At 51.7% G+C, this 27,153-nt stretch overlaps 1 protein-coding gene across 1 annotated transcript; it reads right to left on the bottom strand.

Annotated features, from left to right (window-relative positions):
• Positions 1-6,195: 6,195 nt before the first annotated feature.
• On the bottom strand, positions 6,196-6,889 carry LOC119861252. The gene is given in 2 exon segments (XM_038416178.1): positions 6,196-6,315; positions 6,317-6,889. Coding segments are annotated over 2 exon segments (693 nt in total).
• Between the last annotated feature and the right edge of the window lie 20,264 nt (positions 6,890-27,153).

The raw sequence follows: 27,153 nt of genomic DNA, 5'->3' as shown, positions 1-27,153 counted from the left end.
GGCTCCACATGGCTCCTGGAAGCAGACGCCAGGTCCCTACGGCCCCATGGCACATGGGTAGAGGCTCCATGTGCTGTCCCTGACCCGAGTGATCAGGAACTGAAACAAATGGAGCTGTGGGCACAAGGGCAGCACACGGAGCCTCCCTGGCCGCCCATGAGTCTAGGGGGCCACAGGGACCTGGCAGTCACTTCCTGGGAGCCTCAGTAAGCACCCCTGGGAAACCCACACTCCGAGCCCCCTCCCACATCCCAACCCCCTGCCCCAGCCCAAAGTCCCCTCCCTCACCCAAACTCCCTATCGGAGCCTGCACCCCCAACACACAGCCCAACTCCCTGCCCCAACCGTGAACCCCTTCCTGCACCCCAGACCCCTCATCCCCCGCCCCACCTTAGAGCCCACATCCCCAGCCAGAGCCCTGAATCCTCCCACACCACAACCCCCTGCCCCAGCCCAAAGTCCCATCCCTCACCCAAACTCCCTCCTGGGGCCTGCACCCCCCCACACACAGCCCAACCCCCTGCCCCAGCCCTGGGCCCCTTCCTACACCCCAGACCCCTCATCCCACACCCCACCTTAGAGCCCACATCCCCAGCCAGAGCCCTGAACCCCCCCACACCCCAACCCCAGCCTGGAACCCCTCCCATAACCCAAACCCCTCATTCCCACCCCACCCCAGAGCCCATATTCCCAGCTGGAGCCCTCATCCCCCACACCCCAACCTCCTGACCCAGCCCACATCGCTGTCCTACACCCTGGACCCCTCTTTTCTGGGCCCACCTGGAGCCCGCCCCTCCAGCCTGAAGCCCTCCCCCTCCCATAACCCTCATCCCCACCCCAACCCCAGAGCCCTCACCCCCATCCCACACTCTAACCCCCTGCCCCAGCCCAGTGAAAGTGAGTGTGGGGGAGAGTGAGTGATGGAGGGATGGAGCAAGCCGGGGGGGGGCGCCCTGGGGAAGGGGGGGTGCGGAGCAGGGGTATTCGGTTTTGTGCGATTAGAAAGTTGGCAACCTACTGCCAGGTGCCCTTGGACAAGGCACTGCTCTTCTCTAGGCCCATGTCCCCTCCCACCTTTCGTCTGCCTTGTCTGCTGAGCTCTGTGGCAGGGGCTGTCTCTCACTGCATGCCTGCAGTGCTTGGGACAGTGAGGCACCATCCCTGGCTCAGGTCTCTAGAGGCTGCAGTGATACAGATGGCACTACAGTGCAGGGCTGAGTCTGGCATGCGGTTCCGAGCACAGTGAGGCATGTGGGCTCCTGTCTTGTGGCAGAGAGTCCCACAGTCCACATCCAGCACCCGGGAGGGGTGTGTTCTGAGAGTGTTCTTGTCCTGGTGGAATGTAGCGGCTGCGGGAGGTGGCTGCAGAGAGGAGAGTTCCAGGAGTCCGGGCCCCAAACCCTCAAAAATATCATAGCACGGACGTGTTTGTTTGTAGAGCCCAGGCCCAGTGTGTCTGTAACCAGCCTGTGCCGCTTACAATAGGTGTCCTAGGTCCCAGAACATGTCTGAGGACATGGCTTCTCTCAGCATGATGCTGGTGCCAGGGAATAAGGCCTCCCTTAGGGTTTATGGGGCCCTACGCAGTATTATTAAACTGGTGCCCCTATGCCCGACGGCAGCCCGAGCTTGCAGCCTGGCAGGGGGGAAGGACGAGGCAGCAAAAGATAATGAGACGCCCGGCCTGCCTCATGGTGGCGGAGAGTCACAATTCCCCACAGAGACCCCCATACCCTCTATCTCACACAGAATGGACGTGCAGAAGGTACCTAATTAAAAGCACTAAATTTGGGAATAAAAAAATGTCAGTCACAGGTTTTTTGATATGCCCTGAAGTTGTCAGGCATTTATTTGCAAAAAAAAAAAACCTTTGTAGTAAGGGCAAGTCAGCTGTCTTGCTGAATATAGCATTAACTGTTATGGAATGCATGATGCAGCTCTTCTCTGTTTTACATTTTCTTAATCAGTATTTCTAAGCTGATTTTATATTTTAAATGTACTCTTAAGCCTTTATAAAGTAATCATTCCAGATGACTACATATTTAACTCACTGAAACAAAGACATTATTTTAAATTAATCAGTCACAGAAGTTTAGTGTGTTCATAACAATGTTCATTGCTTTTAGAAAAAGGGCACACTAATTTACTTTGTGTGATCTCCATAACAATAGACATGTTTATGAAATTTCACCAACTTTAAAAAATATGTTTCCAAAGATTTTAGGCATAACAAATTATTTTATATCTTACTAAAGTACTGATTTTGCTGGAGGGTTCTCTTAAAACTAGGTCATCAGATAGTCAAAAGTAAAGAAAGAGAAACTCTGTCCAGCTATCTGGAAGGAAAGGGGTGTTAGGGGCTTTAAGGGCTTTCTTCAATGGGAGTGCCGGGGGAGAGGGGATGAAGGGAGAAAGGGATGGACAGAAAGGACAGGAAGACTTTGGAAGAAAGTTTTTTTTACTATAGTAATTAAAATGTGTATTTTAGATAAGGGGGGGTCTTTTGAAGGGGGGTCTTTTATTTAAAAAAAACTATATGTCTGAAGATCCAAGCATTTAAGGCTAAAGATGATTGTGCGTCTAAAAATCTATGCAAGGATTTTTTAGAGATGTGATTTTATAATCTTCACCAATTCACTAATGAAATATCTTTAAAGCACATTTTAAACTAAGGTCCTGTAGACCAACATGTTCTGAGTAACTATCACACTAATGTACAACTGGTTTTGTCAATAAATTCAGAAACTGACAGTTTATACCTGGGGTTTGGCAAGTGCTTGTCAAAAGGCTTCATTACCCCTTGACAGGTTTCAGAGTAGCAGCCGTGTTAGTCTATATTCGCAAAAAGAAAAGGAGTACCCGTGGCACCTTAGATTATCTCTCCTCTGCTTTTTCCACCAAATGCATCCGATGAAGTGAGCTGTAGCTCACGAAAGCTTATGCTCTAATAAATTTGTTAGTCTCTAAGGTGCCACGGGTACTCCTTTTCTTATTACCCCTTGAATGGCTCTTTAACAGTTACAATGTTGTGCTTATAGGTCTGGCAGGCAGGAAGGCTTTTTCATTTTTAACTACTAGATCCCCTCCTGAGGAAGACTCACCAGGCTGCAGCAGCCAGCTATGGGAGCCTGCAGAAAGGTTCAGAACAGGGATAGGAAAGCAAGAAGGGTGGACACTAAGACCCAGTGGTGCCCCAAATTTTCAGGTGCTCTACACTGCATATGTTGTGTTTCAGAGTAGCAGCCGTGTTAGTCTGTATTCGCAAAAAGAAAAGGAGTACTTGTGGCACCTTAGAGACTAACAAATTTATATGCATATGTTGTGTATGCCTAAGGACAGCCCTGCCTCCCCGTGAGTCCAAAGCAGTTGTCCATAGTCTCTAACAATTAGTCCCTCACTTACAGACAGGCTGCATGGGCAGGTGGATTCCATTGGCACAGCATGTCCCAGCCTGGCCTGTAATGACCTGGCCTCAGGTACACAGGCCTTTACCACCTGCCAGCCAAACTACAGCAATGCACACACCTGTGCATGAACCTGGCAGCCCTCGGGAAACTCCAGTTAGTGCCAAAGGCTGCAGCGTCTCACCTCAGCATCACGGGCTACGGTGGGCACGTCCCATCTCTCCTTTGCTCCCTAGCCTGGCTTCCCGTGGGCCAGCACATCATGTTCTTTTTCCTTCTCTTCAGTCATTTACAGGGCCTGGATCTGGGATCACCCACGAGGACAGGACGGCCGTCATCAGCACCCTGCCTTGGGCCCATGAGAGTCGTTCATCTCATCTGTGGAGGAGACAGGTCTCTCGGGGGCTGGCCCAAGCGTGTGGAAGTCACAGCCACCTGCTACGGGACCCTTTTCACCTGCCTTCACTAATAAAAGCAGAGAGCCCTTGGTGACCCAGCCCCCGCCCACCACAAAGCATACTCCCCTCTCCCCTTCCCACCCCAAGAATCAAAACAATTCACATTCACTGCTCCCTGCGGGGAGAGGAACAGCTAAAGAACAGGTTCATATTCACCTAGTTCCAGAGGTGAAAGTAGCCGGTACACCCCAGTACGGCATAGCGGCAAGAGCCGGTGCACTGTACTGGGGCAGCCCGGCTTCCCCAGGGGGCAATTTAAAGGGCCTGGGGCTCTCAGAGGTGGCTGGCGCCCCAGGCCCTTTAAATTGCCTACAGAGCCCTGCTGCTGGAGCCCTAGGGTAGCGGTTGCAGGGCTCTGGGGGCTATTTAAAGGGCCCGGGGCTCCCCTGCTTCTACCGCTCCGGCCCTTTAAATAGCCGCCAGAGCCCCACCGCTGCTACTCCAGGGCTCTGGGAGCTAATTAAAGGACTGGGGCGGTAGAAGTAGGGGAGCCCTGGGCCCTTTAAATAGCCCCCAGAGCCCAGGCTGCTACTGCTACGGTGGGAGAGGGGAGAGTCGGGAAGGGGAGGGGGCACTTACCTTACAGGGTGGGCTGGAGCTGGCTCTGACCCCCTCAATCCCACCCCTTCCGCCCTAGGCCCTGCCCCTTCCGGGGGCCAGAGCTGGCCCCAGCTTACCGGTAAATCACTCGACTTTCCATGCCTAGTTCAAGGGCAGAAGGGACCCCTGTGCTTACCTGGTGTGACCTCATGCATTACACAGGGCAGAGACCCTCCCCCAGTGAGTCCAGCCACCAGCCCATCACTGCTGACTGAGCTACAGAGTGACTTGTAGACAGATAACCAATCCTGATTTAAAGATGCCACGTGACAGCAAATCCATCATGTCCCAGATCAGTTAACTCCTCTCACTGTAAAGAAAAATTCCAGATTATTTCTACCAGAATGTGTTTTACAGCAGGGTCCAGCCACTGGATCTTGTGCTGCCTTTGTCTGCTGTACTGATGAGCCCTCTTGCTATCAGACATCTTCTCCCCTAATAGTCTGTGATCAAGTCACCTCTTACCCATCTCTTTGACAAGCCAAAAAGACCGAGGTGTTTCCGGGAGGCAGAGTTTCCAGACCTCATCTTGTTCTTGTAGCTCTTTTCTGGACCTTCTCCAGTTTATCTACATCCTTTTTGAAGTGGGAATACCAGCTCTGCACACAGGCTGCAGTGATGCCATATACAGTGGTACTCACACCTTTCTGCACCTAGGCGAAAGGATCCTGCTTGTACAGACAAGGATCACCTCTGCTCTCTTAGCCACCGGATCACACTGTGACCACATGCTCAGTCGGTTTCCACCTGGACTCCCTAAGTCCTTTTCACATAAGTGGAGTTGGGGGAAATGTGGGAGGCATTGCCCCCTCCTCCCCAAACTGCAAGCCTCAGGCAAGCAGCTTGAGTGTGCAATGTAACGAGTTCTGCAGAAGAGACAGGAGATGTGCTGCTCCCAGCTTGCGCCCCCAAGGAAGGGAGTCAGAATTTTGTTTATAAACAGAGGGATTAACAGGGGATTAAGATAAGAAAGGGCTGTTAGGATGTTTCCTAAAGTTAAATGATCTGTTCCAAGCTTGGTAGACTGCGTAGACTGTCGGTCCTTCATCAGTTAAGTCTGAGCCAATCACAACACGTCTTCCAATCTTCTCTCGCTCTGGCCATCCTTCGCCATGCTTGTCCATATCTCCTTGTTAGGAAATCATCCCACCTCTTTGGAGGCCAACCACATGGCTGTTTCTGTTCTCGCGGATACCACTTGGATATAGCCGCATTCCATCTGTTGTCACTGAGTCGGGCCACATGTCCCTCCCACCACATTTTGCTGACCCTGCTTTCAACAACGTCTCGCACTCCAGACTAATTATTTCGTTGGGGATGTGATCACGGAGTGAAATGCCCCAAAACGCCCTCTGTGTGACAGACAGTTGATGTTCTTCAATCTTTGTCAGCGGCTATGTTTCACTGCCATATAACATCACTGGAAGCACGGTCGAGTTAAAAAGATTCACACGAGTTGTTTTGCTGATCTTTCCTTGGAGGATGTCCTTGATGTCATTGAATGTGCACCATCCAGCTTTTTTTCTGCACGACAGTTTGCCTTTCTGATCGTGGCGCATGTTGACTTCCTGGCCCAAATAAACGTATTTATCAACCTCTTGGATCTGCTCTCCTCCAAGAGTTATTTGGGTTCTTGGCAGAACATCTGATCTCATGTATTTTGGTTTTGACCGGTTCATTTTTAATCTAGCTTGACTACTTTTCGCATTCAGTTCTTTAAGCATTCTCTCAAGCTAGACTGTATTTTTGGCTATCAGCACTATATCATCTGCAAACCTGAGATGGTTTAGCCGCTCACCATCGATATTAATCCCGCTTTTCAAGTCTTCTCATCGAAAAACCAATTCAAGACAGGGCTGTTAATAATTTTGGTGAAACTGTATCTCGTTTCACACCTTTCTCAGTAGGGATTCGGAGGGGAGTATCGAACAGCGATATGTCCGTGCTGCCGCCAGAGTTCACTTCCTTTAGTAATGTGTTATATTTCGCACTGATGCCCTGTTCTAAAAGAGCTTCAAGAACGGTGTTAGTCTCGACGCTGTCGAACACCTTCTCGTACTCCGCAATGGCAATGCACAAAGGGAACTTGTATTCCCTTGAACGCTCTAGTAGTTGGTTTAGAGTGAAGATGTGGTCTATTGTGATGCAATTCCTTTGGAAGCCAGCCTGCTCTCTAGGTTGCTGTACATCCAGGTTTTGCAACAGTCGATTTGTTATTATTTTAGTGAACAACTTATAGGTATGCGAAAGCAGGCAGATCAGGCAATAGTTCTTTAGATTGTCTCGATCACCTTTCTTATGCAGCAAGATAGTATTGGACTCTTTCCAACTGGACTGTATCTTCTGGATTTCCAGGTAGCGGCTGAACCTTTGGGCGAGAGCTTTCCAAAGTTCCTGACCTCCTGCCTTAAGCACTTTTGCTGTCATCCTTGCCTGAGCCTTTCCCTCTTTCATTTGATGGACTGCATGATGGACTTCGCCGATGACAACCGGGAGTATGTGTTCATCAGTTTGTTGAAGTGATGGCATTGGGATATCTGTATGGGATGCAAACTGCTGGGTATAGAAATCCCTAAAGATTGCCTCCATCTCTGTTCAGTCGGTTACTGATCCTCTGTCCCTGTTCTTCAAAGCCGATAATGATGACCTGTACAATGCCAGTTCCTGTTTGTATTTTTTGAGACATTTACGATCTTCAGCAGCCTTTAGGAGCTTTTCGGTTATAAATTTCTCGAAGTCTTCCTTCAGCTCCATTCGTATGAGCTTGAAGAGAAGGGAGTACTCAAGCCTGTCGCTGCCATTTCTTTTCATTTTCCTCCTCTTCTCCAATAAAGTTTTTGTATTCTCTGAGATTCTTCTGCTAGCTCTGCTTGGTCTTTCACGCTCAGCTGATTTCACACACCGTTTCAGTCTCTTACTGAAGTTCTCATAATCATTCTCACAGTCGTCCAGGAGGCTCCAATCTTCCCTAGAAATGTTTTCCTTCAGGATTGCCTCGACAAAAGCTACTGGTTGGTGCCTTCTGTTCGCTATACACAGAGCCTTTTTCTCCACCTTCACAGTGAACGTGAGTCTGGCTCCCAGTAGGCGATGATTGCTACTGACATTGAATGATGGAATTACTGAAATATCCTGCACGATGCATCATCTATAGATCAGAAAGTAATCTATTTCATTTTTTCTTTGCATTTGGTGCGATCCAGGTCCATCTTCTGTTGGCCTTCTTTCGGAACCAGGTGTTACCAATGAACATTCTCTTCGTCTCTGCCAATATAGCTAGTCGTTCTCCGATAACGTACCTTCCTATGAACTTTTCACCCTCCCGCCCTCTTCCAACCTTGGCGTTAAAATCTCCCATCACAATCATATATGTGGAACTCCAAAAAAGGGTTTCCTCCACTTCCTGATAGAATCCCTCCACATCATCATCTTTGCACGGGATGCATAGATCTGGATGATTTTGTGGGTACTATTTCGGTTCAATCGGAGGTAAAGCATCCTGATATGCGATGACTTCAAATGGCATAAGACAATTTTCGAAGACCATTCCTTGTTTATGATGAATCCAACTCCTCCAACTGTCCTTGTGCATTCTCCTTTTCCTAGAATGACCGTGCTTCCATCCCTCCAGCTGACCTCCATCTCCTTCTTTCATTGTTTTCAGAGTAGCAGCCGTGTTAGTCTGTATTCGCAAAAAGAAAAGGAGTACTTGTGGCACCTTAGAGACTAACAAATTTATTAGAGCATAAGCTTTCGTGAGCTACAGCTCACTTCATCGGATGCATTTGGTGGAAAAAACAGAGGAGAGATTTATATACACACACACACAGAGAACATGAAACAATGGGTTTATCATACACACTGTAAGGAGAGTGATCACTTAAGATAAGCCATCACCAACAGCAGGGGGGGGAAGGAGGAAAACCTTTCATGGTGACAAGCAGGTAGGCTAATTCCAGCAGTTAACAAGAATATCAGAGGAACAGTGGGGGGTGGGGTGGGAGGGAGAAATACCATGGGGAAATAGTTTTACTTTGTGTAATGACTCATCCATTCCCAGTCTCTATTCAAGCCTAAGTTAATTGTATCCAGTTTGCAAATTAATTCCAATTCAGCAGTCTCTCGTTGGAGTCTGTTTTTGAAGCTTTTTTGTTGAAGTATAGCCACTCTTAGGTCTGTGATCGAGTGACCAGAGAGATTGAAGTGTTCTCCAACTGGTTTTTGAATGTTATAATTCTTGACATCTGATTTGTGTCCATTCATTCTTTTACGTAGAGACTGTCCAGTTTGGCCAATGTACATGGCAGAGGGGCATTGCTGGCACATGATGGCATATATCACATTGGTAGATGCGCAGGTGAACGAGCCTCTGATAGTGTGGCTGATGTGTTTAGGTCCTATGATGGTATCCCCTGAATAGATATGTGGACAGAGTTGGCAACGGGCTTTGTTGCAAGGATAGGTTCCTGGGTTAGTGGTTCTGTTGTGTGGTGTGTGGTTGCTGGTGAGTATTTGCTTCAGATTGGGGGGCTGTCTGTAAGCAAGGACTGGTCTGTCTCCCAAGATCTGAGAGAGCGATGGCTCGTCCTTCAGGGTAGGTTGTAGATCCTTGATGATGTGTTGGAGAGGTTTTAGTTGGGGGCTGAAGGTGATGGCTAGTGGCGTTCTGTTGTTTTCTTTGTTGGGCCTGTCCTGTAGTAGGTGACTTCTGGGTACTCTTCTGGCTCTGTCAATCTGTTTCTTCACTTCAGCAGGTGGGTATTGTAGTTGTAGGAATGCATGATAGAGATCTTGTAGGTGTTTGTCTCTGTCTGAGGGGTTGGAGCAAATGCGGTTATATCGTAGCGCTTGGCTGTAGACAATGGATCGAGTGGTATGATCTGGATGAAAGCTAGAGGCATGTAGGTAGGAATAGCGGTCAGTAGGTTTCCGATATAGGGTGGTGTTTATGTGACCATCGCTTATTAGCACCGTAGTGTCCAGGAAGTGGATCTCTTGTGTGGACTGGTCCAGGCTGAGGTTGATGGTGGGATGGAAATTGTTGAAATCATGGTGGAATTCCTCAAGAGCTTCTTTTCCATGGGTCCAGATGATGAAGATGTCATCAATGTAGCGCAAGTAGAGTAGGGGCATTAGGGGACGAGAGCTGAGGAAGCGTTGTTCTAAGTCAGCCATAAAAATGTTGGCATACTGTGGGGCCATGCGGGTACCCATCGCAGTGCCGCTGATTTGAAGGTATACATTGTCACCAAATGTGAAATAGTTATGGGTCAGGACAAAGTCACAAAGTTCTGCCACCAGGTTAGCCGTGACAGTATCGGGGATACTGTTCCTGACGGCTTGTAGTCCATCTTTGTGTGGAATGTTGGTGTAGAGGGCTTCTACATCCATAGTGGCTAGGATGGTGTTTTTAGGAAGATCACCAATGGACTGTAGTTTCCTCAGGAAATCGGTGGTGTCTCGAAGATAGCTGGGAGTGCTGGTAACGAAGGGCCTGAGGAGGGAGTCTACATAGCCAGACAATCCTGCTGTCAGGGTGCCAATGCCTGAGATGATGGGGCGTCCAGGATTTCCAGGTTTATGGATCTTGGGTAGCAGATAGAATACCCCAGGTCGGGGTTCTAGGGGTGTGTCTGTGCGGATTTGTTCTTGTGCTTTTTCAGGGAGTTTCTTGAGCAAATGCTGTAGTTTCTTTTGGTAACTCTCAGTGGGATCAGAGGGTAATGGCTTGTAGAAAGCGGTGTTGGAGAGCTGCCTAGTAGCCTCTTGTTCATACTCCGACCTATTCATGATGACGACAGCACCTCCTTTGTCAGCCTTTTTGATTATGATGTCAGAGTTGTTTCTGAGGCTGTGGATGGCACTGTGTTCTGCATGGCTGAGGTTATGGGGTAAGCGATGCTGCTTTTCCACAATTTCAGCTCGTGCACGTCGGCGGAAGCAGTCTATGTAGAAATCCAGGCTGCTGTTTCGACCTTCAGGAGGAGTCCACCCAGAATCCTTCTTTTTGTAGTGTTGGCAGGAAGGTCTCTGTGGGTTAATATGTTGGTCAGAGGTGTGTTGGAAATATTCCTTGAGTCTGAGACGTCGAAAATAGGATTCTAGGTCACCACAGAACTGTATCATGTTCGTGGGGGTGGAGGGGCAAAAGGAGAGGCCCCGAGATAGGACAGATTCTTCCGCTGGGCTAAGAGTATAGTTGGATAGATTAACAATATTGCTGGGTGGGTTACGGGAACCATTGTTGTGGCCCCTTGTGGCATATAGTAGTTTAGATAGCTTAGTGTCCTTTTTCTTTTGTAGAGAATCAAAGTGTGTTTTGTAAATGGCTTGTCTAGTTTTTGTAAAGTCCAGCCACGAGGAAGTTTGTGTGGAAGGTTGGTTCTTTATGAGAGTATCCAGTTTTGAGAGCTCATTCTTAATCTTTCCCTGTTTGCTGTAGAGGATGTTGATCAGGTGGTTCCGTAGTTTCCTTGAGAGTGTGTGGCACAAGCTGTCAGCATAGTCTGTGTGGTATGTAGATTGTAATGGATTTTTTACCTTCAGTCCTTTCGGTATGATATCCATCTGTTTGCATTTGGAGAGGAAGATGATGTCTGTTTGTATCTGTGCGAGTTTTTTCATGAAGTTGACAGATTTCCACTCTATACGGCTAAATTCAGTGCCTTGCATAATCACAGGTTTCAGAGTAGCAGCCGTGTTAGTCTGTATTCGCAAAAAGAAAAGGAGTACTTGTGGCACCTTAGAGACTAACAAATTTATTAGAGCATAAGCTTTCGTGAGCTACAGCTCACTTCATCGGATGCATTTGGTGGAAAAAACAGAGGAGAGATTTATATACACACACACACAGAGAACATGAAACAATGGGTTTATCATACACACTGTAAGGAGAGTGATCACTTAAGATAAGCCATCACCAACAGCAGGGGGGGGAAGGAGGAAAACCTTTCATGGTGACAAGCAGGTAGGCTAATTCCAGCAGTTAACAAGAATATCAGAGGAACAGTGGGGGGTGGGGTGGACTACAAGCCGTCAGGAACAGTATCCCCGATACTGTCACGGCTAACCTGGTGGCAGAACTTTGTGACTTTGTCCTGACCCATAACTATTTCACATTTGGTGACAATGTATACCTTCAAATCAGCGACACTGCGATGGGTACCCGCATGGCCCCACAGTATGCCAACATTTTTATGGCTGACTTAGAACAACGCTTCCTCAGCTCTCGTCCCCTAATGCCCCTACTCTACTTGCGCTACATTGATGACATCTTCATCATCTGGACCCATGGAAAAGAAGCTCTTGAGGAATTCCACCATGATTTCAACAATTTCCATCCCACCATCAACCTCAGCCTGGACCAGTCCACACAAGAGATCCACTTCCTGGACACTACGGTGCTAATAAGCGATGGTCACATAAACACCACCCTATATCGGAAACCTACTGACCGCTATTCCTACCTACATGCCTCTAGCTTTCATCCAGATCATACCACTCGATCCATTGTCTACAGCCAAGCGCTACGATATAACCGCATTTGCTCCAACCCCTCAGACAGAGACAAACACCTACAAGATCTCTATCATGCATTCCTACAACTACAATACCCACCTGCTGAAGTGAAGAAACAGATTGACAGAGCCAGAAGAGTACCCAGAAGTCACCTACTACAGGACAGGCCCAACAAAGAAAACAACAGAACGCCACTAGCCATCACCTTCAGCCCCCAACTAAAACCTCTCCAACGCATCATCAAGGATCTACAACCTATCCTGAAGGACGAGCCATCGCTCTCTCAGATCTTGGGAGACAGACCAGTCCTTGCTTACAGACAGCCCCCCAATCTGAAGCAAATACTCACCAGCAACCACACACCACACAACAGAACCACTAACCCAGGAACCTATCCTTGCAACAAAGCCCGTTGCCAACTCTGTCCACATATCTATTCAGGGGATACCATCATAGGGCCTAATCACATCAGCCACACTATCAGAGGCTCGTTCACCTGCGCATCTACCAATGTGATATATGCCATCATGTGCCAGCAATGCCCCTCTGCCATGTACATTGGCCAAACTGGACAGTCTCTACGTAAAAGAATGAATGGACACAAATCAGACGTCAAGAATTATAACATTCAAAAACCAGTTGGAGAACACTTCAATCTCTCTGGTCACTCGATCACAGACCTAAGAGTGGCTATACTTCAACAAAAAAGCTTCAAAAACAGACTCCAACGAGAGACTGCTGAATTGGAATTAATTTGCAAACTGGATACAATTAACTTAGGCTTGAATAGAGACTGGGAATGGATGAGTCATTACACAAAGTAAAACTATTTCCCCATGGTATTTCTCCCTCCCACCCCACCCCCCACTGTTCCTCTGATATTCTTGTTAACTGCTGGAATTAGCCTACCTGCTTGTCACCATGAAAGGTTTTCCTCCTTTCCCCCCCCTGCTGTTGGTGATGGCTTATCTTAAGTGATCACTCTCCTTACAGTGTGTATGATAAACCCATTGTTTCATGTTCTCTGTGTGTGTGTGTATATAAATCTCTCCTCTGTTTTTTCCACCAAATGCATCCGATGAAGTGAGCTGTAGCTCACGAAAGCTTATGCTCTAATAAATTTGTTAGTCTCTAAGGTGCCACAAGTACTCCTTTTCTTTTTGCTTCTTTCATTGTGTTTCGCAAACACCCAGCACATCGCAGGCTGTTTTTGCCTTTTCCTCCATGAGATGGTTTATCGATTCCTCCCTCATCAGTGTTCCGCAGTTATAAGTGCACACTGAGAGAGTTGTCTGGTTTCCTTTTGGCAACCTGGCACCTGAGTTTCTTTGCAGCCTCTCATCATTCAAATGCCTCACTGCCTCCGGAGTGGGGATCGAGGAACGTGCAGAGAACTGAGACTTGATTTTCCTTGTTGTTTTAGCCATTGTTTTTCAGCCAAGCTTGGTAAACTGAAAAAAAGAAATAGCCTAAATGAAAGTAATTGTAGATTTTTCAACAATAGTTTAAATTGTATTCAAGAAGTAGTAACAAAGTTACTAATAAGAAAAGGAGTACTTGTGGCACCTTAGAGACTAACAAATTTATTTGAGCATAAGCTTTCATGAGTGAAGGTCAGAGGTTCAAAATGAGGATACCAGATGGGGACACCGAGCAGAGAACCCTGGACAGCACCCACTGCTCCTCAAAACTGTCGAGGGAGCCAGCGGACGCTGCCCAGTGGAACTCTGCCCGGATGCGTCAGACGAGGGAGGAACAGAAATAGGCCCCGCAGTCACAGAGCACCCCCTCGTCCAACATCCTCCTTCTGTTATTATAGATGGAGACTTTGGCCAGAGCCAGGAGGAGATTGACAAGGAGGTCTTGCGACTTCATGGGGCCACAGATAGGGTGTGCAAAGAGGAACAAGTGTGAGGAGAAGTGCAGCCAGAACCTCAACAAGAGGTTCTGGAGGAGCCGGAATAGGGGCTGCAACCTGGCGCATTCGAGATAGGCGTGTGTCAGGTTCTCCCTCATGCCGCAAAAAGGGCAGGCCTCAGGTGTAGGGGTGAACCGCACCAGGTGCACGCCCGTGCTCATGGCTCCATGAAGAAGCCATCAATTAATGTCCCTGGTGGGCCGTGGGACCAAGGTGGAATAAAGGCTGGCCCACCGAGGCTCCTCACCCTCTTTAGGTGGAAGATAGTCCCGCCATTTGGTGTCAGGGCAGGACACGAGGGTGAGGAAATGCAATGTATGGAGCACGAGCGTGTACAGATGTTTCTAGGTGTGGTTCGAAACCGGACCAGCTGCAGGGTATGCAGCCGGCTAGGAATGTGGGAGCAGGGAGGCCGGGGGGGGAGGGCTCGCAGAACAGGGGCTCAAGAAAAATGTCTGGAGGGCCAGAGGTGAGGGGTGGGCAGGGAATGCCCTCTTGCAGGGCTCGCTGCAGAAAAGCGAGAGAATCGGGTGACAAGGCGGCCTTCACCTTCTGGAGTATGCACCTAGGGGTCGGAAGGGTGGAAAGCCCCATGCATCATCCGAGCGCGCGGGGCTCCACCCAGTCCCCCCTGTCAAAGTCCAGGAGGTCTCTGACTCTGGTGGTTTCTGCCAGGACCAACCTCCAACACACCGAGGGAGACTCCACCACCTGCACACGGAGATCGAGGTTGTGTAGCAGGGGCTCCGCGAGGAGGTCCGCTCCCTCAGTGGCCATAAAGGACCTGGTCGCTGAAAAAAGCTTTCAGGTCCGGAGGAGGTCCTGGTAGAAGACCGGCAGCTCGGAGAGGTCTCACGGAAGGCCTCTCAGATGGAGAAAAAAGAGCTGCCGGTCATATCGAAGCCCTCGGAGGGGGCGGAGGAAGGCGTGCACCAACGTGCTCCACACTGGACTACCTGCACCGTAAAGGAGCCTCTGCAGGGCCTGGAGGCGGAAGACAAGGCTTTGCAAGGATTCGGCCCAGACGATGACAAGGTCCGGGCCAAGGACGTCCCAGAACACGCGGTAGACCTCCACGGTCAGCCTGTCCATGCCTGGAGATTTATTAGTGGGCATGCGACAGAGGGCTTCCGAGAGCTCAGCCAGAGAGAGAGGCAACTCCAGCTGGTCTCGGTCGCCCGCACTGACCATCGGGAGTTCGGTCCAGAGCACCCTGTGGGCATCGGCGTCGGTCGGATCCGGGGAGAAAAGGTTAGCATAGAAGGCCTTGGCCCTTCCATGCATCTCCTCCGGATCTGTGAGGGGGGTCCTGTCCTATGCCAGGAGGCAGGTGATGTGCTTTTTGGCCCCCCTCCTTTTCTCCAGGGCATAGAAGAAGCGGGAGCCACAATCCGTCTCCCAAAGGAGACGGATGCGGGATCGAACAAAAGTGCCCCGGGCTCGATGGTCCTCCAGGGCCCAGAGCTCCTCCCACTTCTCCCAGTATACTGCGCAGAGGGGTGGATCCTTGTGGCCGGAGGCGAGACACCTGTCTAGCTCTAAAACCTCCCGCTCCAACTGCCCTATCACCGCATCCCTCCGCCGGGTGGCACCCCAGGTGTAGTCGCGGCAGAAGAGCCATGCGCGTACCTTCCCCACATCCCACCACCACCTCACCAAGGGAAAGGCACGCCGCTGCCCCCGCCAGGCCAGCCAGAACTCCCGGAAGGATGCCACGAAGCCCACGTCCTCCAGCACGCTGTTATTAAAATGCCAATAGTCCAGCCCCGGCCTCTCCGGACTGAGAGAGGCCATCACGGTCACCAAGTGGTGATCTGAGAATGGGGCTGGCTCGATGCCGGAGGCGTGGACTCGTGCCAGATGGAAACGTGAAATATCAATGCGGTCCAACTGGGAGTGGCGCGACCGATCCCCCTCCACCCAGACATAGGTAAAGGTAACATCGTCGTCCGGGTGGTGGTCGCGCCAGACGTCCACCAGGGAGTGATGATCCACAGTCTCCCTGAGGATGCCCGCGGCTGCCTGGGATGTCTCGACTCCTGAGCGGCCCCAGTCCTCGAGGGTGGTGTTGAAGTCCCTGCCCAGGACCAGGCACTCGTGAGGATCCAGGGTGCCGAGGAAGGCCGACGCCTGCCGATAGAAACTCATTCCGGGCCCGTGTTCAGGGCATAAACATTTACCAAGTGCAATGTCAGCCCCTCCAAGCAGGACCGGATGTGCAGCAGGCGACCTGGCACGATCTCGGCTACCCCCAGCACCTTGGGCCGTAGCTCGGGGGAGAACAGGGTGGCCACCCCAGCCAAACGGGCGCTGAGGTGGCTTAAGTAAACCTCATCCCCCACTCCAGCCACCAGCTAGCCTCGACAGCTGGAGCCATGTGGGTCTCCTGCAGGAAGATCATAGAGTACCCCCCCGCAAAGGAAGGAGAGCACCTGGCTCCTGCAGAGACCCACGCTACAGCCCCTGGTGTTCAGCGTAGCAAAGATGGTATCCTTCATAGGGAGGGCTGGGGTGAATCCTCACGGGCAGGGGGATCGACGGCCTCCAGCGGGCCCCGCAATAACCCATGTGCGACCCCAAAGGTCATCAGGGAGTCATGGAACTTACAGGCCTACCGGTAGGCCACGAGGCCCTGCTTCCCCCAAAAGGCCCTTCATGGCCCGGAGGAGACGATGGAAGTCCCCCCAGCGCTGGAGGGCAAGCTGCACCGTGCCCTCTGAGCCACGGGTGTCCAGCAGAAAACTGCGCAGCTCTTCCCTCAGCGCAGAGGGGGATGTAACAGCCAACCTGCTGCCGTCCTCCGGTGAGGCCCCTAAAAGATTTTCACGGCCTGCGGAGACGGGCAGGCATGGAGCGGAACCCCGGCACGATTGCACTGGGCAGCCCGTCCCCATCCCCGGCTCGGGAGGGGGCGGCGAAGGGAATAGTGCAGCCCCCATGATGTTGGGAAGAGGGGACACAAAAACCGCCCCCTGAGAATTGTGCGTAGACAGAGGAAACGAGACAACCTCGGGGGCGGCAATAACATGGGAGGCGGGGAAGGGGGCGAGCGACTCATTGGGAACGGAAATAGGATCAGGGGTGGGGACGGGGCCAGGGACGAGGACAGAAGAAGGGGCAGGAGCAGGGACAAGGGCTAATATTGGGACTGGGGCAGGAGAGAGGCTGGGAGCAGGGGTAGGAACTGGAGCGGGGACACTGATGGGTTCACAGTCCCCGGCAGCCAGGCTATCGGGGTGTGGCTCCTCTTGGCCGGGATTGGGGGACAAAGGGACAGGGGTTAAAGGGGGACCTTCACTGACGCTGGGCATGGGAGCTGTGAGAAACATGTCACTCACAGCCATGGAGTCAGGCACTATGGAAACTTCAGCGGGCCCCCCTCCGGAGGGGAAGCCAACTGCTCCGTCCAGGTGGTAGAGGGACACCCACAGGCTCGGGGCCTGACCCCTTGGCATCGGCCATCGCCTCTGGGGGCTCGGCGGCCTCAGGTGAGGCGCCATCCGCGGCCGGGCAAAGAGGGAGAGCTGGGGCGCCCCCAGGACCAGAGTGGGGGCTACAGCTGGGATCGAAGGGCAGGGAGAGGGAGGAGGGGGAGGTGGAACTGAGCCGCTGCCCAGATCGAGGCCTACTGGCGGGAGGGGGGTCGTCCTGCCCCTGCGTGACCGGGGTCAGACCCAGGGCCTCGATCTCCTCGAATATGGAAGTAAATTCAGTCCCCGCTGCCCCAGAGTCCTCCGCGCCAGGAGCCGGGGCAATAATAGCCCCGCTATCAACAGCGGCGGGGGACACAGATGGCAAAGGGGCCGGGGGAACTGCTCCAGAGGCCTCCTCGGGAGGGGACTCAACCAGGGGGGCGGTGACACCTCCGTCTGCTGTCATGGCTGCCACGGCCGGCGTCTCCTGCTGGGCTCCATCCAGGGGCGCGGCAGAAGATGTAACAGCGTCAGCCCCCGCAGCATCTTTCAGGGGGCCTCCTCTCCCTCTTCGACAGAGGGGATGAATCAAGTCTGCGATTTACGGGTGCCGCGCTTCCCCCGGATGAGCACCCAGCCCTCCGAAGTGGAGGTGGAGGGCCGATCAGCAGGGGCAGGGCCAGGGGGCAAGGGCGATTATTTTGGGGCTCGGGGCAACAAGGGCTGGACAACGGGAGAAAGGAAAACCTCCCCCTGGGGTGGGCCCTCTCCCTCAACCGGCAGAGGTCTTGCCACCCTCTCCTCCACGGGAGGAGGGGCAGTGGCAGCTGGGCTGCCAGGGTCACCGGCAGTGACAGGGCCGGCACCCTCCCGGGTCTTGGGGGTTCCGGACGCTCCTCCAGGCCGGGCCGGGGGCAGTCCCTCCGGACGTGCCCCATCGCCCGGCAGAGAAAGCACCGGGCCTCCCCTGTCGAATAATGCACCTGGTAATGGGTCCCCTGATAGGGCACCAAGAAGGACCCCTCGAGTGCCACTCCGCCACGCATCGCTGGCGGCACTTGAATCTGCACCTGCCGGCGGAAGGACAGATCGTGGCGGAGGGCGGGGTCCTTGCAGCCCAGCGGGAGAGGGCCGATGACGGAAATGGGTTTCCCCAGGGTGGAGAGGGCAGGCAACAGGGCAATGTTGGGCAGGAAGGGCGGGACGGAGGTCAATACCACCCATACGCCCAAGTCCTCCAGAGGTTCTTAGGGGAACAAACACGTCCCCCACCGCCATGCCCTTCTCTATTGCCTCCTGAGCAGCGGCCTCCGACGCTAGGAAGAACACAACCTTACCGTACATCTTGGAGGCCGCCACAACGGCCGTGGGCCCCACCACCCTCACCAACGCCCGCACGTACATTTCAACGTGGGGCAAGGCAGGCATCAGGAGGCAGCGGACACCGTGCCTCCTGGTCAGCAAGGGGAAGGCGCCCCGCCACCAGGAATGGTACAGGAGGCAGCAGTCAGGGCAGATGGCGAGGCAGCATGTTGGGGGGGGGGGTGGCAGCCACTTGGGCATATGCCCTGGGGGCTAGGGATGGAGCATCCCCAGAGCTGGTGGAGGGAACAGCTGGGGAGGAAGGGGCCGCGGCAGGGAGGCCAGCCCCGCCAACGGGAGGTTTTGTTTTCTGGACGGGGCCTTTGCCCCCTTTTTATTCCCCTGGCCCTTTTTGCCGGTGGAAGGGACAGCCATGGTAGCGGCAGGGTCTAGGCTAGTGGTGGCCAAGAGGGTAGCTGCTGGGGTGGGTAAGGGTGGTGGCAAGGGAGGAACTATGGGAGCAGTAGAGGCAGGAGCAGGGGCAGGGGCGGGGCCAGGGGCAGGATCCAGGTCCGGGTCCTCCTCCATAATGGAAAGAGGCAGGAGGAGGCCCTAAATCGGGGGTGGGACAATGGACAACTGCTCCTCCCCACTAGACGACAGGCAGGGGAGGAGGGTCCAGCAAACAGGGTATTAGGAATAGGGAAGGTGGGACAGGGCCAACTACTCCTTCCTGCTAAACTGTATGTAGGAAGGAGGGCACCAGCATGAGCGGGAGGGGGAACTGTAGAGGGGCACCGGGGGAAGGGAAGAAGCAACCACTCCTCCCCGCTAGGCTGCAGGCAGGGGAGGAGGGTGCTAACAACAGGAGGACACGGGGACAACAAAGGAGAGGGGGACAATCACAGGCACAGGGCGGGGCGCCGGCTCCTCTGGCTGCACTCCAACGGGGAAGGACTACAATTGCATCAGGGGAGGTGCAGTGATCAGGGTAAACAACTTAGAAGGGGGGGGGGTACAAGCGCTCTGAAAGGGGACATGGGCACACCACACTGCAGGTTGGGCAGAGCAGGGGTCAGTGGGAGTCAGGGGAACAGCAAACAACTGAGGGTGGGCAAGTAGAGCACAAGGTGGGGAACCAAACTCCTGGGGAAGGACGGGACAGGCAAAGCCACAAACTTACAAGGGTTGGGACGGGGCAGGCACACTAACAAACCCACGAATCTAGGATGGGGTCAGGGTGGGACAGGCAAACAACCAGGGAAAAATCTTCCGGGAGCTACAGGAGGAAAAAACTGGGCTGGGGGGGAACAGGGAGGCCCCCCACCCAAATGCAACTGAGGGAGGGTAGCCAAGTCCAAACAAAAGAGGGGGGAGTGCACCCACGAGCGCTTGTGGGGCTCACTCCAGTCCTTGCTCACTGCTGGAAACAATCCCGGATGGTGGGCAAAGAAGCAAGCAGTCCCGTCGAGGGGCGAGCAGCAGGTGTTGAGGGTCAGCTGGGTTGGTGGAGGGGGTGATGGCGGTGCTGGTGAAGGAAGATGTGGCAGGGGGCAGCAGGACTGGGGGAGGACCCCCAGCCCCCCACAGCAGCAAAAGGTCACCACCACCTCAGGAGCACAGGTGGTAAAGTCACTCAGTCCAATAACCGACCCCGTCCACAACTCCTCGCCGCAGCCTTCCTCCTCCTCCCCGAGGCAGCCAACTTAGGAGCAGCAGCAAGCGGGCGGCGGCCAGCCAGGTGAGGACCCAGGCAGAAGGGGTGACAACGATGGTGATGGTGGGGTCCTTGCTTCTCCTCCCTCCAGAGGGATAAGGATGAGGGGGGCCGGCCGGCAAGGCCCCGCCGCCCCACAGCAGTGGCTCCCAGAAGGGGTCCCAGCCCGCAGCGGCTCTCCAGGGAGGGAGGCAGAGAGCTCCAGCCAGCAACAGCAGCCCAAGAAGGGAGAGGGCTCCAGCCATCAGGGCAGCCTGAGCAGACTGACCTCTCCTTCCTGTAGCGGGGTGGTTACCTGCTCCTGCTCCTGCCCTGGGGGGCTTGAGAGCCAGGGCTGAGGACAAGAGAAGCTTGGGAGAAATGGCCGCAGCTGGACCACGCCCCGATCAGGCCGCAGCTGGGCCTGTAAAGGGGCTGCTAGGCTGAAGCTTAGCGGGAGTCTCTCTCTGCATGCAGAGAGAGAAGGGCCTGGCTGCAGGGACCTGAGGGGATACCTAGATTGGGGCAGGGCTGAGGGAAAGGCCAGGGGAGCTCCGTCCTGGAAACCCCCAGGCCGTGAGGCCTAGATTAGGGCCTATAGGTACTGGGGTTGCAAGGGGGCAGCCCATGAGTAGACAGAGGGAGCAGGTCCAAACCCCCTCGCCTGTGATGAGTGGCTGATATACTGCAGTCTGCCCCGGGGAGTGGGGCTAAGCGAAGACTGGCAGTAGCCAAGACTGGGGTGGGGGTTCCCAGGGAGGGGAGACCCTCTGGGATTGTTGGGGTTTACTGCCAGGGGACAGCACCCCAGTGGGAGGAGGCACCGGGTCCTGGGAGGGACTGGGGCCGGCAGTAAGGCGGATCGGCAGAGGGCGCTCCAGAGGCTGACGAGCTAGTTCTCAAGGACAACCAGCAGGAGCTGCCGCCGGGTGAGTCCGGCTCTATTACAGCGGATGTCCTAGATTTATACACTGGAACACATTGTTTGTTTGTGCTTCATTTACTAAGTGCTCCAGATTGCTCTAAATCAGTGATGGGTCCGCTTCATTAATTACCACTCCCACAATTTCTGCGTCATCTGTAAACTTTATCAGTGATAATTTTATGTTTGCTTCCAGGTCATTGATAAAGATGTTAAATAGCATAGAGCCAAGAACTGATCCCTGCAGGACCCTACTGGAAACACAGGCTGCCAATTCCCCATTTACAAGTAAATGTTGTGACCTATCAGTTAGCCATCTTTTAATCCATTTAATATGTGCCATGTTCATTTTATTTGTTCTAATGTTTTATTCAAAATGTCATCCTCCCAAGTCCAATGTCTTCCAGAAGTGGAATTTGTTACATCATCACTACATTACCTTTACCAAACTAGTAATTGCATCCAGAAAAATTATCCAGTTAGTTTGACAGGATCCATCTTCCCTAAACCCATGTTGATTGAATCCTCTGTGAAAGCGATGTACCTTTCTCTACACCAGTGGTTCTCAAACTTTTGTACCGGTAACCCCTTTCACATAGCAAACGTCTGAGTACGACCCCCCCAATACATTAAAAACACTTAGAATAATAGAATATATAAACATTTTTTTATATATTTAACACCATTATAAATGCTGGAGGCAAAATGGGGTTTGGGGTGGAGGCTGACAGCTCAGGACCCCCCCCAAGTAATAACCTCATGATCCCCTGAGGCATCCCAACCCCGTTTGAGAACCCGTGCGCTACACAGACCTCATTTCTCCAGCTGAAGCCACAGCAGCGTGAGCAAATTCACTCCCTTCCACCCGCTCAGCGCTACCATCTTGGGCTCCCTTTTTGGCCTGCTCTCCATCCACAAGCTGCACTAGTTTCATTAAAAAGCTGTTTTATATTGATTAAAACCAGTATAAATGCCTGCGTGGACATTGCTAATTCAATTCAAGCTTGGCTTAAATCAGCCAGGAATCAGTTTCAGCTACCCCAATATAAACCAGGGTGAGATTCAACTAGTGTCACACAGGGGGTTGTACTGGTTTAATCTGCATCCATTCAAAGCCCACAACTTGGCGACAGCCCCAGCCTTTGATGAGCTCCTGTTGGACCCAGGAGAGCTGCAGAATGCCCTGATCACGTTGTAGCATCACACTGACATTAATAAATGCTGCCCATGCCAGCACAGCTTCTGGTTCCCTCTGAAAACGCATCACAGTCCCACACGGCATCTGCCGTCAGAAGAACAAACGGTACAAAACGTGAGACAAAAGAGTGCTAGCAAACGTTAATGCAGGAACAAGCGCCTTGTCCAAGCTCCCAGTGCCTGGCGCGGAGCTTTAGCTTCCAGCTGCAGCTCTGTTTGCAAGGCCCCAGCACTGCAGCACCTGCGTTTGGAACAGTTCTCACCACGTTTCCTGACCCGGCATCCAGCCACCTTCTGCATAAGGAGTCGTTTCTGTAACGAACGCTAATGCTGACTCAGCCTCTTAATAGTCCTTTGCTTCGTACCAGCTCGATGTTGGACTCTGTCCAACACAAGGGGACAGGCTCTACCCAAGGAGCTAACAGTCCCTCTCACACACACATGCAGGCGCAGGATGCCGTGGGCACCAAAGGGTGGGAAGCATTTTGGGTTCGGGAGTCTCCTCCCGCAATTATAAGAAACTGATTCAGTAACACCGTGTTTTTACCATTATTTACAGGAGCCCCCCGCCAGTGGCACTGGGTCAGTCAGGACACTAGGATCACGTCCCCTAGGCTGGCACAAAGGTGCTCCTACTATGACTTCTCCTTTTATACATTGATACAAACAAGGTACGTATCACACTCCAGATGTTGTGAGTTACCATCCTTCTCCATGTACCTTCTAGTTCAAACAAGACACCCTTCTCCATTATCCTGCCACTCCCTCCTTATCTTACAAGGGGTCAGTGTGTTCCAGGGCCAGCTTGTGGGAATTTGTTTATGTAGCGACTTGAGAGATATGGTGCTTTTGTACCACCCTCTCCAGTCTGGAATGTGCCGACTTGGTATTAGCTAACACAACATAACATAAGAACATAAGAATGGCCCTACTGGGCCAGACCAAAAGTCCGTCTAGCCCAGTATCCTGTCTTCCAACAGTGGCCAATGCCAGGTGCCCCAGAGGGAATGAACAGAACAGGTAATCAAAAAGTGATCCATCCCCTGTAGCCCATTCCCAGCTTCTGGCAAACAGGAGCTAGGGACACCATCCCTGCCCATCCTGGATAATAGCCATTACTAGACCTATCCTCCATGAATTTATCTAGTTCTTTTTTTGTAACCGTTATAGTCTTGGCCCTCACAACATCCTGTGGCAAGGAGTTCCACAGGTTGACAGTGCCTTTTGTTTTAAACCTGCTGCCTATTAATTTCGTTTGGTGACTCCTAGTTCTTGTGTTATGAGAAGTAGTAAACAGCATTTCCCCATCTACTTTCTCTACACCAGTCATGATTTTATAGACATCAATCATATCTCCTCTTAGCTGTCTCTTTTCTAAGCTCCAACGCACCAAACAAAAACTCTAATCGACAACCCGACGGGGCAAGTGCCAGGCTTCTGCTCTCCACGGCACGTCTGGCCAGCTCCAAATGGTGTCAGCACCTGACATGGAAGATGCGCATTGTAGTGGTGGTGCAGTCATCCCTCTCTCTCTGGGTCGGAGGGAGGCCACACCGCCTCACTACACGCATAATTACTCCATAGATGAACATGAGAGAATCGCCGAACCGCGCACGTGGAGTGGTGCAAACTGTCAGATAAATCACGGATGACGGTCCAATCTAGGAGAAGATCAAGAATGAGCTCTCAAAACTGGGAGACTCTCATACAAAACCAATCTTCCACACAAACTTCCATGTGGCTGACTTTACAAAAATGAGACAAGCCATTTACAACGCACACTTCACTTCTCTACATAAGAAAAAGGACAGTAAACTATAAATTCCTACATGCCACGGGGGGCTATAACAGTGGTACCCTCAACTCACCTAACAATATTGTTCATCTATCCAGCCACACACTTAGCCCAGTGGAAGAGCCTGTCCTATCTTGGGGACTCTCTTTCTGCCCTACCACCCCCACGAACATGATTCAGTTCTGCAGTGATCTGGAAGTCTATTTTCGTCATCTCCGACTCAACGAATATTTTCAACACACCACTGAACGGTGCACTGATCCACAGGAACCCTCCTACCAACACTACAAGAAGAAGAATTCTGCATGGACTTCTGACGGTCGAAATGACAGACTGGACGTCTACACGGAGTGCTTCCGCAGACATGCACAGGCTGAAATTGTGAACAAACAGCATCACTTGCCCCATAACCTCAGCCATACAGAACGTAACGCCATCCACAGCCTCAGAAACAACTCTAACATTATAATCAAAGGGACTGACAAAAGAGGTGCTGTAGTCATAATGAACAGATCGGATTATGAACAGGAGGCTGCCAGGCAACTCTCCAACACCACATTCTACAGGCCGCTATCCTCTGATCCCACTGAGGAATACCAAGAGAAACTGCACCATCTGCTCAAGAAACGCCCTGCTACAACACAGGAACAAATCTACATGGACGCATCCACAGAGCCCCGACCAGGGGTATTCTATCTGTTACCCAAGATCCATAAACCTGAAAACCCTAGATGCCCCATAATCTCATGCATCGGCACTCTTACAGACGGATTATCTGGCTATTTGGACTCTCTCCTCAGACCCTACGCTACCAGCTCTCCTAGCTATCTTCGAGACACCACTGACTTCCTGAGGAAAACTACAATGCGTTGGTAGATCTTCCTGAAAACACCATCCTGGCCACCATGGATGTAGAAGCTCTTTACACCAATATTCCACATGAGGATGTGCTACAAGCTGTCAGAAACAGTATCCCTGATGAGGCCACGGCACACCTGGTGGCTGAGCTTTGTGACTTTGTCCTCACCCACAACCATTTCAGATTTGGGGATGACTTATACCTTCAAGTCAATGGCACTGATATGGATACCCACATGGCCCCACAGTATGCCAACGTTTTTATGGCTACTTAAAACAATGTTTCCTCAGCTTTCGTCCCCTAGTGCCCTCCTTTACTTGCGCTTCATTGATGACATATTCATCATATGGACCCACAGGAAGGAGGCCCTTGAAGAATTCCACCTGGATTTCAACAATTTCCAGCCCACCATCAACCTCAGCCTGGACCAGTCCACACAAGAGATCCGCTTCCTGATCACTATAGTGCAAATAAGTGATGGTCATATAACCACCACCCTATACCGGAAACCTAGTGACCGCTATACTTACCTACATGCCTCCAGCTTCCATCCAGGATCCATCACATGATCCATTGTCTACAGCCAAGCCCTAAGATACAACTGAATTTGCTCCAACCCCTCAGACAGAGACAAACATCTACAAGATCTTTATCAAGCATTCTTACAACTACAATACCCATCTGGGGAAGTGAGGAAACAGACTGACAGAGTGAGACGGGTACCCAGAAATCACCTATGATAGGACAGGCCCCACAAGGAAAACAACAGAACACCACTGGCCATCACATACACCCCCAGCTAAAACCTCTCCAGCACATCAATGATCTACAACCTATCCTGGAAAATGATCCCTCGCTCTCACAGACCTTAGGAGACAGGCCAGTCCTCGCTTACAGACAGCTCCCCAACCTGAAGCAAATACTCACCAGCAACTACACACCACACCACAGAAACACTAACCTAGGAACCAATCCCTGTAGCAAACCTCGTTGCCTACTCTGTCCCCATATCTACTCTAGCGACACCATCAGAGGACTCAACCACATCAGCCACACCATCAGGGGCTCATTCACCTGCACATCTATTATTATATATAGCATCAAGTGCCAGCAATGCCCCTCTGCCATATACATTGGCCAAACCGGACAGTCCCTACATAAAAGAATAAAAGGACACAAATTGGACATCAGGAATGGTAACATACAAAAGCCAGTGGAAGAACACTTCAATGTTCCTGGACATTCTATAACAGATTTAAAGGTAGCTATACTTGAACAAAAAAAGTTCAGACTTCAAAGAGAAACAGTAGAACTAAAATTCATTTTCAAATTTACCACCATTAATTTGGGCTTGAATAAGGACTGGGAGCGGCTGACTCATTACAAAAGCAGCTTTGCCTCTCCTGGAATTGACGCCTCCTCATCTATTATTGGGAGTAGACTACATCCACCCTGATCAAATTGGCCCTGTCAACACTGGTTCTCCACTTGTGAGGTAACTCCCTTCTCTTCATGTGTCAGTATATAATGCCCGCATCTGTAATTTTCACTCCATGCATCTGAAGAAATGGTGTTTTACCCACAAAAGCTTATGCCCAAATAAATCTGTTAGTCTTTAAGGTGCCACCAGACTCCTGGTTGTCCAATCTATGCTCATCCTGGAGGCATCAGAGCCATTCACATGGCTACCCCCTCGGCTCTGGATAGGATAAGAGACCTTATGATCCAACTGTTATCCTGCCGTTGCTTTTACTGGTTCACTATCACCATACAAAAGAAGAATCCCACCTGTGTGTTGTTGTTCTGCCCAGGCAGGCCTGCTCTGGTTCACAGCCTTTGTTCACACTGCTAGTTATGCCTAGGGCTCCAGCAAGGCCTACACAGGCTACTGCAAGCCCTGCTCTTTCCCTCTGCAGGCTACAATTTACACACCCCACCTTATCACATGCAAGTGCCCAGTCCCTTATCTTCTGCACACGCACAATGTACACCCATTCGCTGCTTCTCTGGAAGCAGTGCACCCCCGTTTACTGGCATCGCTTCAGTTCAACACAAGGCACCTAGACGTGTC

The sequence above is a fragment of the Dermochelys coriacea genome, chromosome 1, assembly GCF_009764565.3.
Source record: "Dermochelys coriacea isolate rDerCor1 chromosome 1, rDerCor1.pri.v4, whole genome shotgun sequence".
NCBI lineage: Eukaryota > Metazoa > Chordata > Testudines > Dermochelyidae > Dermochelys > Dermochelys coriacea.
The sequence above is the reverse complement of the archived record's forward strand: the minus strand, read 5'-3'. Positions and strand labels throughout refer to the sequence as shown.